The sequence below is a fragment of the Clarias gariepinus genome, chromosome 5 (assembly GCF_024256425.1).
Source record: "Clarias gariepinus isolate MV-2021 ecotype Netherlands chromosome 5, CGAR_prim_01v2, whole genome shotgun sequence".
Classification (NCBI taxonomy): Eukaryota; Metazoa; Chordata; class Actinopteri; order Siluriformes; family Clariidae; genus Clarias; species Clarias gariepinus.
In genome coordinates this window covers 28,565,039-28,576,680 of record NC_071104.1, presented here as the reverse complement: position 1 = coordinate 28,576,680, position 11,642 = coordinate 28,565,039, and the positions used below count along the sequence as shown (strand labels likewise).

At 38.6% G+C, this 11,642-nt stretch overlaps 1 protein-coding gene across 3 annotated transcripts; it reads right to left on the bottom strand.

Annotated features, from left to right (window-relative positions):
- Nucleotides 1-1,164: 1,164 nt before the first annotated feature.
- Nucleotides 1,165-10,828, bottom strand: dnajb2 (DnaJ heat shock protein family (Hsp40) member B2). 3 transcript variants are annotated; one of them, XM_053497017.1, is made up of 11 exons: nt 10,499-10,825; nt 9,781-9,869; nt 8,905-9,014; nt 8,755-8,808; nt 8,548-8,667; nt 8,163-8,273; nt 7,582-7,699; nt 7,247-7,317; nt 6,840-7,127; nt 3,391-3,453; nt 1,165-2,079 (listed from the first exon to the last, which is right to left on the bottom strand). In XM_053497017.1, exons 2-10 carry the CDS (start codon nt 9,843-9,845, stop codon nt 3,425-3,427), a joined length of 966 nt encoding a protein of 321 aa, XP_053352992.1. In that variant the 5' UTR covers nt 9,846-9,869; nt 10,499-10,825; the 3' UTR covers nt 1,165-2,079; nt 3,391-3,424. The 3 variants fall into 3 exon arrangements, with proteins under 3 accessions (XP_053352992.1, XP_053352993.1, XP_053352991.1); XM_053497016.1 differs by lacking the exons at nt 1,165-2,079; nt 3,391-3,453 and having other exon boundaries at nt 3,483-7,127; nt 10,499-10,828; XM_053497018.1 differs by lacking the exons at nt 1,165-2,079; nt 3,391-3,453; nt 10,499-10,825 and having other exon boundaries at nt 3,481-7,127; nt 9,781-9,856.
- Between the last annotated feature and the right edge of the window lie 814 nt (nt 10,829-11,642).

Below are 11,642 nucleotides of genomic sequence, written 5' to 3'. Positions count from 1 at the left end.
ATTACACAGTTGAATTCAGAAAAGACTGTTAAGTAGCTCATTAGTTAAATAAGGTGTGCTGGGAGCTGAAAACGCTAAAATGTGCAGGGCAGGTGGTCCTCCTGGACGAGAGGGGAGAACCACAGTTTTAAACCATATTTTAGCTCCTTTTCATTTCTTCATTTCCTTTTTAGTACTGTGACCTACAGGAGTCAAAGTATTAATAGGGTTTATGGTTAAAATCCACATATTTCAAAAACCTTATGTGATTAATACATTACTATAAAACTATGAGATCAATAAAGACTTAACACAGAGAGTGATTGTGGTGGCAGCAGGGGCACGGTTGCATGTTATATTGGTGAAGAGAGCGACGTTCAGGTGAGTGGCATGGAACATGTTAAATAAATAAAATTACCTGCACTTTACCTTTAAAAAAAAGTAAAAATTAATGCCGACAGATAAGTGTTTTCGTTTATGCGCGCAGGCGCTGTGTGTGTGTAAGTGTCTGCCAAATGCCTAAATGTAAATGTAAATGAGTGTTTGTGTGTGTGTGTTTGTATATGTGTGTGAAGCTAAGGTTAGAGGACAGGAAGAATCAGACCCTCCCTCTTCTCATCTTACACAGTAACCCTTCTTCCTCTCTTATTTGAGTTTTTTACACACACACACATAATTATCGGAAAGACATTAAAATTAACAAGGAACATGACACTCGCGTGAGCGCATACTAACGGAATCAATTTCTGTGTAGAGCAGAGATAGAGAGTGTGTGTGTGTGTGTGTGTGTGTGTGTGTGTGTGTGTGAGAAGGGGCACGGTGTCCAATGACGCACGCAGTTAAAGTGCAGGCTGATACGAAGAGGGAGAAAATGGATCTTTAACCTGTCTAATGAGACTTTCTTTTGCTTTACATGCGCGCACACATTTGTGTTATACCAGTGAGAGACGCGCAGTAAGACTGAGCAGGGGGGACAATTACCCACAATTCCGCAGCGCAAGAGAGAGAAAAACCATTGGCTCAGTTGTGATCACGTGACGCTCAGCGTCAAAACAAGAAGCGCATGCATGATACATGATACTCTGTACTCGTAAACCAAGACTTATTCGTTTTCAAAGTTAACATTTATTAAAAATCTTTGCTCGTCTTGCGGAACACTCACAAACCGCGCTGAGTATATCCACTGTATAATCATTCATTTGGTAAAACTGTGTTTATTTAATGTTTATAGAAGACATGCTAGTTTGCTAGTATGCTAACATAAAAAGCTCCAGATGATGTCTTATAAAAAAAAATGGTCAGGAAACTACTATAACGAGAATTGACTGATCGTACATATCCACAAATTAAAAAAAGATGAAAGTGTCATTAATTCATTAAAAATTATTACTGTTGGAATTTTGGTGTGGTATAAAAGGAATAAAACTTCAGGACAAGTAAAATATTCTGCTTTGAGGTGAATGACATTACATCATGACATTACAATTACCCGGATCGTTTTTCTTACAACAGTACACTCTATTATGTATTATTTATTTCATATTTAAGCAAGTTTTATAGGGCTATATGTGTCTGAATGTTGGGACATCAATATGTCACTCAGGTGCAGTTGTATGTGCAGTGCACATGTGCCCTTCATCTTAATAGTGTTCATTTTGGGTTCAATCAAAGGCTTCTGGGATTTATTGACAGGTTAGAGTAAACAAATCAGTTTGTGTTTCCAAAAATTTAAACCATAAATGTCATTAAAATTATTTTTTTCATCTTTATCTTTCAGATAATTTTGAATCTTGTGCTTTAAATGTGCCATACATTTACTGCATACAGTACGTAACTGAGGACGTGACTCAAAACGTAACTTCCTCCGAAAGACATGATAACATTCCACAAGCCGGCTTTGACAAACATTATGAACACCACTATACTTTTAAATAAAGTTCCAGTCTTTCATCTAGAGACCTGCATGCCCACACACACACACACACACACACTTAGCAAATATATTGACCTGTTTGCCTTGTTGTATTTTTCCAAATAAAACTTTGAAAACTGAGCAGCAGGAGAGCCAGAAGGAGAGCAGAGCATGTGGAAGCGCTTCACCTGTACAGGGCATACGGATGGATGAGGCATTAGTGCTGTCCCTGAGACAGGCTTACATAGGTTTAATTCTCTAATGTCACAGCACACCACACAACAAGACACTTTCACAAAATGGTTAGAGTGAGTATCACTAGACAAATGTGAATTAAATTCTCCCCTATCTATATTAGAGTACTATTCTCTAAACATCCTCTAAATTATAGCATACAATGCTATTAGATACTATGGGATTAGGCAACCCTTGAGGTGGTGGTTTACTTTCATTATGACATACTTTTATTTATTTATTTATTAAATATAGGAGGGAAAGTCAAAAATTATCTGCACTCTGGCTGTAACTACAGAAATCCTAAATACACAAGTTTTTGACACAATCTCCTTTCTTTTTCAAAACATTTTATTCATGTATCAACAAGCATTCATATTCTGTCATTAACAAATGTTTAAGGTTGAGCTCTGTGTCAAGAACGCACTGTCTTCACTTCTACATAAGAAGTTAATATTCATCCTTATAGGACTGCTTTTAAGAGACAAACAGGTGAAAGTCCAGTGGAACAAGATCAGGACTAAAGGGAGGATGCTTTAACACTTTAAAACACAGTTTATGCAAATTGTCAACTGTCTGGGCAGAAGTGTGCAGATGTACATCATCATGCAAAAGCACAATGCCTGTGGATAGCTGTCCTATGTCTTAAATCCAGAGTTTAGGCTTCGGATCTTCAATAAGGATCTCTCCTTATCTAGCGCTTCATCCTTGATTGTTAAACCTTTTTCCTGACAATGTTCCAATACTGGCCCTTGAGAATTTTAGAAAACTGTAAGCATCAATTTTTCAGCTGATGGTTGACTTTGAAACTTTTTCTTGGTGATTGAGGATATTTCCATTGCATACTATGCTGTTTACTCTCACGCTTATAGTGATGAATCCATGTCTTGTCACCAGTAACAATTCTCTTAAGGAAACTTTCACTTCCTTAAAGTATTGGTCCAAATTTTGATAACAGACATCCAAAAACTTATTTTATGCTGTTCTGTAAGTTTTCTGTAACTTCGGTACCCATTTTGCACAAACTTCACCCTCAGACCACAAAAAAACAATTTTAACAGGAGTGCAGATAATATTTTACTCACCCTCATACATAATGTTTGGTAAGCTCTACCATCAAATATAATATTAAAAATTCAATGCACTGTAAATATTTAAATTAGCCAATGCTTTTAGATAAAAAGGTCAGGTGTTAGGAGACAATGTACACAGAATAAAAATGCACAGGGTTCTCTCTTTTCTTTCTTTTCTAAACTACTCTTTACCTCCGGGGAGAGAAGGGGGAAACATGGTGACCACTCAGCCCGTGAAAGCCTGGAAGTCAGACTCTGTAACAGCAGGGAAAGGGAGTCAGGTAAACACACCAGATCACAAATAAATTAAGATGCAAAAAAGATACATAGAACAACAGGACTAATTATGAAAGGATAAAGTGTGGCACCAAAACAGACAAATGGGTTTGTAATAACAAACTACAAGAATAATCTGTTTTAGTCTAAAGAAATAGGAAACAAATTAAAATCTTAGAGTTAGAATTACAATAAAAAAAAAATTAGTGACATGTTTCTTGCACACAAATCCTGGGGTAACTTTTAGGTTTCAGTATATAAGGGAATGCAAAAAAAGCCTCTGCCAATGTTGAAAAGCATTATTAGGGTTGAAAATATAGTACATTTTGTACAAAGACTTCTCACTCACTCATTCATTGTCTATACTGCTTTATCCTGTATACAGACGCAGGCCTGGAGCCAGACACACACCCCCATTCACACACTACAGCCAATCTAGGAACGCCTATTAGCCCAATCTGCATGTCTTTGGACTGTGGGAGAAATCCCACCAAGCACAGGGAGAACATGCAAACTCCATGCTCACAGAGGTGGGAATCGAACCTGGCCGGGAATTGAACCCGGACCCTGGAGGTGCAAGCCGACAGTGCTAACCACTAAGCCACCGTGCCCGCCTGTACAAAAAATTGTTTAACCAAATATAGAATTTGTTCTCTGAGGTTTATTGTTACTTAATGCTGACAAATCCAGGCAAATCAAAAATAATTAAACACACTTGAAAAAATAAAATGAGAATATTATATTTATATTTAAACCAGAGCTCTCCATACTTTCCATTCCAAGACTTTCATTCATTATAAATCATCAATAAAACAAACAGTGTTACAAAAAACATGATAATATTCATATAATATGTCAGAAAACAATATGTGTTTCATATATTTTTTTGGCTTTTTAACATTGTGTGTATTGCATATAAGAGAACTGATGTTCCAGTTGATACCTGCTAATCATGTACAGTATATAATCAAAAATAGAAGTGAAAACAGTTGACTTGTCTCCACATTCAGCAATACTGACAATAATTGGCACATCAAATTTAACATTCTCAAGGCACTAAACATTTACACCACATGATTCATTCTGATATACACCTTCAACATTCTACCAGATATTTATTAACAAAAGCTCCCTTTCGAATCTTCATCATAAACAGACAGTCACTGCACTTGAATCAAGTGCTATTTAGTCCCCCATGGACTGATTGTAGGTAGAGCACAAGAGGTGATTTATCACATCATTATGATGAATAACATTAAGCATAAGAGGCATGGCATTACTGCACGAACATCTTTAGACACAGACGACTTAGCCCAAATCAGCCTGTTTTTGCAATCTGAGTATACATTCATAAATATTCAAAATAGCGTTATTTTTTTAAATAAATTCATCAACTTTTGAGAAATTTTATCTCCATAATTAACACTGTCATTTAAAAAGAACTCCAAACACTCCAAAAAAAACAAAAACACCCAACTATCTTCAACTAACCCTCATTTTAATTGGGATAGTATGGCAGATACTAACTTAGAAGTGCTGTTTTAACAACTGACTAACAACACAAGTTCACATTCAGTTTTTAATTTGTGTCAGGGATAATCCCTAGCAGAGACTTTGTGTGTCCAAAGACTTTCTGCATTTCTTGTTCATGATTTTGTGAAAGATTTAGCGGAGCACGTGAAAGAGATAGAAGTGAGACCCCGCATAGCATCCCGGAAGAAGACTGGAAGAGGTGAGCGAGCAGCCGAGCCGAGCCGAGCCGAGAGGGCTCCTGGCTTGTGATAAAGTGCGTGCCCTTCGAGACACAGCGTGTCAAAGCTCAGAGTGACATGGCAACCCACATCGACCACAAAGATGGCATTGCGTGGTCCAGGGAGAGGAGAAACCCCAGACCGTGTGTTGATGGAGAGCGGTAGGCAAAGACTATCTTCTCTGTTAGCCCTGTTGAAGGCCCTGTTTGCTTTATTAGCCCTATTGAAATACCTGTTTGCTGTTAACCTTGTGAAAAGCCTTTTCTGCTCTGTTAACCCTGTTGCAGGCTCTGGCTCTTCTAAAGGCCCAGTCTCCTCTGAAAATCATGAATGCTCTGGGACTTATGACAGTTTTGTTGGAAAACCCCTGCACCTCTTGAGCCAAGCCCTAACCTACCTGAGCTTCCCGAGTCATTTCCAACAGTGTTACAGCCAGATACTGCACCCTCCCTGCCTAGTATTGCAGTGTTCTCTGGTACCAAGGGTAGCTGCTACTTCTTCGCCTCCGGGGATTGAGGCATTTGTGTATGCCCTCCTTTTTTGGAGGGTTTATGTCAAGGATAACTACTAGAAGGCGCCTTGTGCCCAGAGACATTCTGTACTTCTTGTTCATGGTGGACATCATTCGTTGCACTTGTCAATTCTTTTCACCTGCATCTACTTTATTGGCCTAATTTGTATAGGCATTTAGAATGCTGTTTTTTTAGTCAGTGTCTCACAACTGTTGCCCTGTCATTACTATTTTAGTTTCTATTGTAGTCAGTTCGGGTTCAGTTTAACTGTGTTTGTTTTTGTTTGTATTTTGTTACTTAATTAGAGTCTTAACATCTGCAAATATGCCTTGCCTGCAATCCTCTAAACCCAATAATCTAAATAATACTGTACGAGAGCAGTTATTACTGAATTGTTCAGCATCATGTCAGTTGCAATATTATAGTAGATAAAAAACGAATAAGCCAACAGTAAACAAACCAACCGAATTATATATCAATCATGACTTGCACAAAGCAATTACTTACTGTATAGATATATGACTTGTTATTACACTGCTTTAGTACACTTAGCCACTTCTGAAGCATCTAATCTCTCTGTGATAAATCAGTACCAGTCCTGGTATTCACATTAAAATTTAAGAAAAAATTTAGCATCAACCTGGCTTACCCTCTAGGGAAACAAAGGCCAAGATACCTCTTTTAACAGGCTACACAAAACTTCAGATATGGTTAAGATCAACACAGCAGCCATAAATATATTTAAAACTGAGAATATCATGCAGCAATGTTTAACAGCATGTCCTTTCTCTGTTCTAAGACTCAGGACTACTTCTATCTTCAACTTAACACATCACACACTGACATGAACACCTTTTGCGTTTCTTCACAGAAGTACCATTTGCAACATTTTCTTCTCCCTTTCTGTCTTCTAAAAGTACTCCTTCGGGGCTGGCGCTTTTTTCTAATCCTTCTGGTCCCTTCCCTGGTACTTTCTCCTCAGAAGCTAAACAAGTGCGTTGTACTGATTCATGTGCTGATTCATGTATCCCCTCCCTCACTGATCTAATCTCATGATTAGCATCACTCCCTTTCATCTGCTTGCCCGGCCCTCCCCTGGCACCTGAGATTATGTCTTGGGTGGAGGCGGCTGCCCGCTGCTGGGCTTCAATCTCTGACAGGCTGCATGCCATTGCCATCTGTAGGTCTTCATCCACCTCTTCGTTGTCACTCGCGCAATTGAAGAAAGGGGTGGAGCTGAAGGATCGCTGTGTGCTGTTTCGTGGGTCGTGATTGGGCAAATTAGAGTGGGTAGTGTTGGCGGTGAGCCGATGCTGTTCTGTCCACTGAGGCTGGCTAGACTGCTCTCTCCGGCTAAGTTCCACAGCTAGAGCCACCTCGTCTTCCACACCTGAAACCACATATTAGCTGAATTAGACTCACTGACTTGACCTGACCTGCCCAGATTTGAACCAATGTAAAGAAGTCAGAATTACAAGGGCTGATTATTGGACATAGTGTAAAAATTACCATTAATTAGGACAGTCTTCAGAACCCCATCTTCCTCAATCTCTGTTCTCTCCTGTCCATTCTCTCGGATCCTGTAAAGAAAAGTATTATAAAATATTCCATAGCTGTGGATCATAGCTGTGGATTTTCATGAAATGATGAGATATATTATGTGAAGTGATTTACACATAATTCATGCCTTGTGGATAAGAGTGCGAGCAAATATTTTCTATTAATTAAATTAAGCCTTCCTTCAGCATATATAGTTAGTGAATAATGCAGCTAAGCCTTACTTTAAATAACAGTATTGACAATGAAATGACAATGTTAGAGAATGTGTACAAAATTAAACTGACTTTTTTGTTGTGGTACGCTTCCCATTGACAATCCGTGTGGAAGTGGACACAGACTTATAATTCCCCCCTCCAGTCCCAAAGCCTCCCAGTGAGGAAGAAGAGAAGTTGGTGAAGTCAGCTGTGTAAAAAAATAAATAAATAAATCATTCACTTAATTACAATAGCATAAAATTACCTAGAAATTATATTGTAAATATATCCATAAAAGTGGGTTGTGAGCACACACAGGATGGTTTGTGGGTGTCTTTAATTATTCCAAAATGTTAAATATTTTATAAGTTCACAGACATTTAACATGTAATGCTTAATGTCATTACAAAGGCAAATGGATGACAGTCCAATTTAAATTAACTCAATAAGACACAAACACTTGTGCAAAGCAAAAATACAGTATTTAACTATGTTGCATTTGTTTTAACTTGATTTTCCTATATTTCTTGATTAACTTATATTTTGTCATATTCATGTAAATTACTGCTATTATATTTAAATCTTTGTATACAGTTAATACTTAATCTACAGTTAATACTGAATCTAGCTAATCTGAAGATGTGCATGGGCTATGTAGAATGGATCCCAACCATCTGCTGAGGGAAATGAGAAGAAGCGACTGGTCCCAAGTCTGGAGGGGCCATGGTGTCCATGGAAAGCACTGTGCATCCCACTGTGCATGCCCCCAAATGGGAAATCATCTAAAGGAGAGATAGTGTGAGAGAGAGAGAGAGAGAGAGAGAGAGAGAGAGAGAGAGAGAGAGAGAGAGAAAGAGAGAGAGAGAGAGAAGGAGAGAGGGAGAAAGCAAGAGATGGTAATAATAAAACATTTAGTAAGACATACATTGCTCAGAGCAGGACATTACAAACAACAGGACAAGAAGAAAGCTTATGAGGAGTGTAGAATGTTTTTTTTTAAGCAACAGCAGTCAATAAAACTGCAGTTAAAGCATTCACTGGCTCTCTGAGACTAACCACCAAAGAAGTCTGCGAATGGATCCTGGCCTCTAAAAAACTCCCGAAACACCTCATCTGGGCTGCGGAATGTGAAGGTAAATCCAGGGAAGTCATCGGGAAAAGAGCTACCACTGGAGCCTTTAAAAAAATTATACATTACATCCTAATATGTATAAAATCAGAAAACTATATTATGGGTTTTATTAAACATTTAGAATTTCTCACCTGAGCTTGGCATGCTACTTTTGCCATAAGAATCATACGATTGTCGTTTGCTTCCTGGAAAATGTGAAATTACAACGATGCATTAGTTTTGAAGACAAGAATTACTTTAAAATAATTATAATTTAGAAGCCACAGTTTAAGCAGTCTTACTGTCTGACAGGACTTCATAGGCCTCTGCAATTTCCTTGAACTTTCTCTCTGCCTCCTCCTTGTTGTCTGGATTCTTGTCTGGGTGCCACCGCAAGGCCTGCTTCCTGTATCTATACATGCACACAAAAAAATAACCATACAAAGGGGATTAAAATCAATGCATTTTTAGCACATACCCTTTCAAAGGACTAATCTGTTCACATATGTGTCATAAAAGTTGACAAAAATGTGCTCAGTCATGCTAAATGTGTAGCTGTGCTGTAAAAAAGCAGTCTTCAACATGCTGTTAGAATCAACACTTAATTTTTACACAATTAATATCTGCATTTGTCCCAAAGTTTAATTATTGATTAAATGCGATCTAGCATGGATGGAAATATAGTCCAACAAATTAAGCAATGTTTTTGAACCTTTAGCTTTGCAAGTGTCTGTGAATCTAGGCCAACCAGGCTGGAAAGGTCAAAGCAAACTCTGCAAAACTGTAGACGTGAAAGGAATTTTCATGATAATCAGACGTTTGTAATCCTTGATGATATAACATCCTAGTTTCATCGTGAGGTCTGGTTACTGTTTATGAGTATGTATGTTTTCCCTGAAATTGTTTCCATGAAATTACCCTGCCCCTAGCCAGAGCAGAGCTGCATACCCAGCATACATAGTGGTGGTGTGGTTGATTGGGGCAATGTGAGAGCTTATCGACGTCTTCATTATAATTTCATTTCATTTTGCAGGCAGAAGAAGGCTATAAAATGACACACTACCCTTTACTTACAAGAGTGAGAAATCTAAATATAGACTTTCCATCATGTTCAGGAGTGATGATGGGAAAATGATGAATCTACAGGAACCATTTGGTATCTTGGGAGTTACACTTACGCTTTTTTGATGTCATCTGGAGAGGCGTTGCGTGACACTCCCAAAATGTCATAGTAATCCACCATGTCTTCCAGGCCTCACTGTACCCACTGTGCCAAGTGACAAATAGAAAGTAAAATTTCCTCACATGCCATATCAATGAACTCTGTCATGCAAAATGAGTGTTATTACACACCTAAAACAGAAACTGAAATTGGTGAGTGACTGTGTTATTATTAACCTATTTATTTTACATATTTATTTATTAACCTAGTAAGGGTATTATTTGACACACAGAATGGATTTATTTAAATAATTATTTAGTAGTGTTGAGTATACGTTGCACCCCTCTAAAGTTACATAATAATGTTACATGCTCAAGTTACATGCTACTCTCAGGTTATAACATAAGTCCATTCAAACAGATGACTGAAATGACGATTATTTGTTTTTACTTATGTGGACAAAAACTCTCTGTCTGTCTGAATGTACAGCAGTATTCTATAGAATGAGAGAAGTGTGGAGATCACTGGAGGCCAGGCACCATGTGCTGTTCATGTCAAGCTCAAACTTTGCAATTAGTTTGGGGTATAATGGCCGCTGACAGCTGCGCTGCTTACATACGCGCCCGCCATCATACTTCCAGCAGTCCAAAAGACACACACACACACACACACACACACACACCCTCTCTGTCACTTCACACTAGTCCCAAAACTAACCCAGAAAGGCAATTTACCTTTTTTAGAAGTGTCCACCAGGGAGGACCGACCAGCGCTTCTCTTCTCTCCTCGGCCGCTCTCTAAATAAACAAGGCGGAATGGTGTTGCCTAGGCAGCCGCTAGAATGCGCCGTGCTCGTGACAGCTCGTGCGGATTTCTTCGCGAAGACCGATGACTATAACGGATGTCTCGCGCGACTATTGTTTTCTTACACTTCGTCCTAGCGCTGTGTCAATTACGAGACAGTGCGGGTTATTATTTACGCTTCTATATCTGTCTCTCGGTCGTGCCACCCCTCCTACAGCCACGCCGCGTCACAATCAGCTGAGCGTCAGCTCTAAAAAAACCCCACACATGTCTGAGTTTTGTCACACCGTTGACCCCGCCCACTAACAAAAAGGAACGTGAGCTCTGCCCCCGCTTTCCCTCAAAATCCCGCCTCCTGTGCTATGATTGGATACTGGGCTAGTGATTGGATACTTGGATAGTGAGCTATGATTGGCGAATAGTATAACACTTTATGGAACGTTCCTGATTTTGCTAGACTTATTCTTATTCTTATTAGAATAATTATTCTGCCTTGAAAGTTTACACGCAGGAGAGACTGTAAGATCTAGAGTTGCCCTAGGCTTTCCCCCATTTCTCACTCAATTAAAATTACTCTGACTGGCTTGATGGTGGCGCTATTGCACTGTGTATTATATTTGGGCTAATAATTTTCAAGAATAAGAACAGACCAAGAAGGAAAAAACTGCTTCCAAAGTATCCAGTGGTTTGTGGGGAATCAATTGATCTTACTTTTGCCTAATTAAAATTTTCACCAATATGAATTTTCTTCAGAACTTATTTTCACACTACTCTCCTCTGATAAGCATGACAATCGGTTGGGACCTTCTTGACAAAAAGTTATCAAAGTCTCTCAATTTGAGAGACTTAATAAATTGCCTTATATTAGCTATTGAGACTATAGGACATGACCCATTGTTATTATATGAGCTGAGGTTATTATACTGTATTATATATTCTAAATGGCACTTTAAACAAAACAAAACACACATGCATGAGAAAATTCTGAGGATAGACACACAGATCCATGGCTGTCTGACTGAGGAAGTTGGTATGCTTTCTATTCCCAAGAATTCGGTGTGCTTCCTCCGGAAA